The following is a 2,500-nucleotide window of genomic DNA, read 5'->3' on the forward strand; positions in this document are numbered from 1 at the left end:
TGAGTGAACGCAGTAAAGCAGGGGGGAAAAAAAAGTAAAAAAAAAAAAAAAAAAAAAAAAGGGAAAGAGAAGGGACAGGCACTCAGTGCTGTCCTTTATTACTAATTGTATCTCAACCAAAAAACCAAACGGAAACTGAAACTGAAAACGAAACGCTTTAGCCTTCTTTGTGTGTGATATTTGACTTGAAACAACCCCAAACCCCCGTCATTAGTGGATTTCCGCTTGTGGGTTTTCGATAAAATGTCTCACTGCTTGTCTATGCGCATAACCACAATCGATAAACAGCCTTGAAGCCTTGAGTGCTTGTGTGTGTGTGTGTGTGTGTGGTACTTACTGCATTAGGGTGAAGAATTGCTCTCTCGTACTGAAGCCGAACCCTCTGGGGGAGCATGATGTCATCCTACGACACACAGGAACAATGACATCACTACTATGAGGTCACAACAACCATGACATCGTGAAGAAGAACAAACCATCGATTTGGTTTTGAAAGCAAATACTGACGGACTATAAAACAGGGAATCTGAATCAACGAGATACTCCACAAAATGCAGACACACACACACACAAATATACTGACAACACACTTAGAGACGTTCACACACAAATGTCATTCGTGTGTGTGTGTGTGTGTGTGTGTGTGTGTGTGGTAAAGTATTTATATATATTTGGCTCTCCTTCCTGTTTTTTTCTTTTCCGGAAAAATCTGTACATTTCTGTCAACCTAATATAATCCGATACACTCTATGGAAAAACCACAGTGTGGAAAACTCCCCCCTAAAATGACTGCCCAACAGTACACTGCCAGGAATTCTCTCTGTTCTACAGGCTACTCATCCTGAAAGATGGGTTTGCCACCGTGCATCTCTACCCACATACAGAAGTTCAAACCAACAAGTAACACATGTCAAACACATATGTACTGGATCTGACCAAAAGGGTGTGTGTGTGTGTGTGTGTGTGTGTGTGCATGTGTCTGTTGCTGAGGTCAGAGGGGACTTTGTGCGGTAGGCCCATCCACTCTATACACACACGCTTTGGAAAAACAAATAACAGTCAGCTAATCAGGAAAGGAAAGACAAAACTATGCACTTCTGAGAGAGAGAGAGAGAGAGAGAGAGAGAGAGAGAGACAAAGAAAGAGAGACAGAGACAGAGACAGAGAGACAAAGAAAGAGAGCGAGACAGAGAGAGACAGAGAGAGGGAGAGGGAGAGAGAGAAAGAGAAAGAGAGAGAGTGAGAGAGAGACAGAGAGACAAAGAAAGAGAGCGAAACAGAGAGAGACAGAGAGAGGGAGAGAGAGAGAGAGAGAGAGAAAGAGAAAGAGAGAGAGTGAGAGAGAGACAGAGACAGAGAGACAAAGAAAGAGAGCGAGTGAGAGAGAGACATAGAGAGACAGAGAGAGAGAGAGAGAAAGAGAAAGAGAGAGAGTGAGAGAGAAAGAGAAAGAGAGAGAGAAAGAGAAAGAGAAAGAGAAAGAGAGAGAGTGAGAGAGAGACAGAGAGACAAAGAAAGAGAGCGAGACAGAGAGAGACAGAGAGAGGGAGAGAGAGAGAGAGAAAGAGAAAGAGAGAGAGAGAGAGGGAGAGAAAGAGAAAGAGAGAGAGTGAGAGAGACATAAAGGCGAGGGGGGCCCTGTAAGGTCATGATTTAAAAACCTGAGATGACCTTTTCCAGATGATGAGGATTCTCTGGTGAGTAGTTTTATGGTCATTAGTCTGAGTGTATGTGTGAGTGTGTGTGTGTGTGTGTGTGTGTGTGGGAAGTGTGAGCCATAAGTACTCTGCCCAGCTGTTCCTACATGTCACATACAGTTTCTTTACACACTCTCTCTCTCTCTTTGTCTGTAACCCTCCGTTTCCCTGTCTAACCCTAAACCTGTTCGTCTGCTCCACTTTAAATAGCATTTCAAGGTCTAACTCAATGCGGCCTTTCAGGAGAGTTTTCTTCATCCAAACAACTCACACATTTCACAAGAGCCAAGTGAGCGAGCGAGAAAGAAAGAAAGAGAGAAAGAGAGAGAGAGAGAGAGAGAGAGAGAGAGAGAAGGAAAACAAAGGGAGTGGATAATGGTTTTTCTTATCTTCACGCTGTGCTGGTATTAAGAGGCTGGCACGCGCGGTGTCTTGCGACATTGTGTGAACAGCCAAACTCCAGGAGATCAGGGAGAAAGAGACTGGCTCCAGCCCAGCCGCGCAGTCTGGAGTCAGGCCAACAGGGGAGAGAGAGAGAAGAAAAAGGCCCCAGGGAAAACAAGAGACACTACTCTGGTTCAATGATTTGTGTGTGTGGGTGTATGTTTGTGTGTGTGTGTGTGTGCTTTCTCTGTTTATTGCTTAAAGCAAATTTTCGCTGCTTTTGACAAACAGGACCAGTGTAAAACTTTGTCGGGCATTTGTCAGGACCTCCAACTGTTTGTCAAACATAATTTCAGTTTATTTTATTTTTTTATTTGTCGTCAAGTGCTTTTCTGTCTCCACCTAAAACGCAGTCCAAC

General features: G+C 43.9%; 1 protein-coding gene across 1 annotated transcript in view; it reads right to left on the reverse strand.

Moving 5' to 3' along the window:
• Window positions 1–2,500, reverse strand: part of qtgal (queuosine-tRNA galactosyltransferase) — a 25,821-nt gene that overhangs the window by 13,912 nt on the left and 9,409 nt on the right. The window contains exon 5 of the mRNA XM_030780402.1: window positions 338–403. Coding sequence (XP_030636262.1) covers window positions 338–403 — 66 coding nt within the window. The remainder of the gene's footprint in view (window positions 1–337; window positions 404–2,500) is intronic.

The sequence above is a fragment of the Chanos chanos genome, chromosome 7 (genome assembly GCF_902362185.1).
Source record: "Chanos chanos chromosome 7, fChaCha1.1, whole genome shotgun sequence".
Taxonomy (NCBI): domain Eukaryota; kingdom Metazoa; phylum Chordata; class Actinopteri; order Gonorynchiformes; family Chanidae; genus Chanos; species Chanos chanos.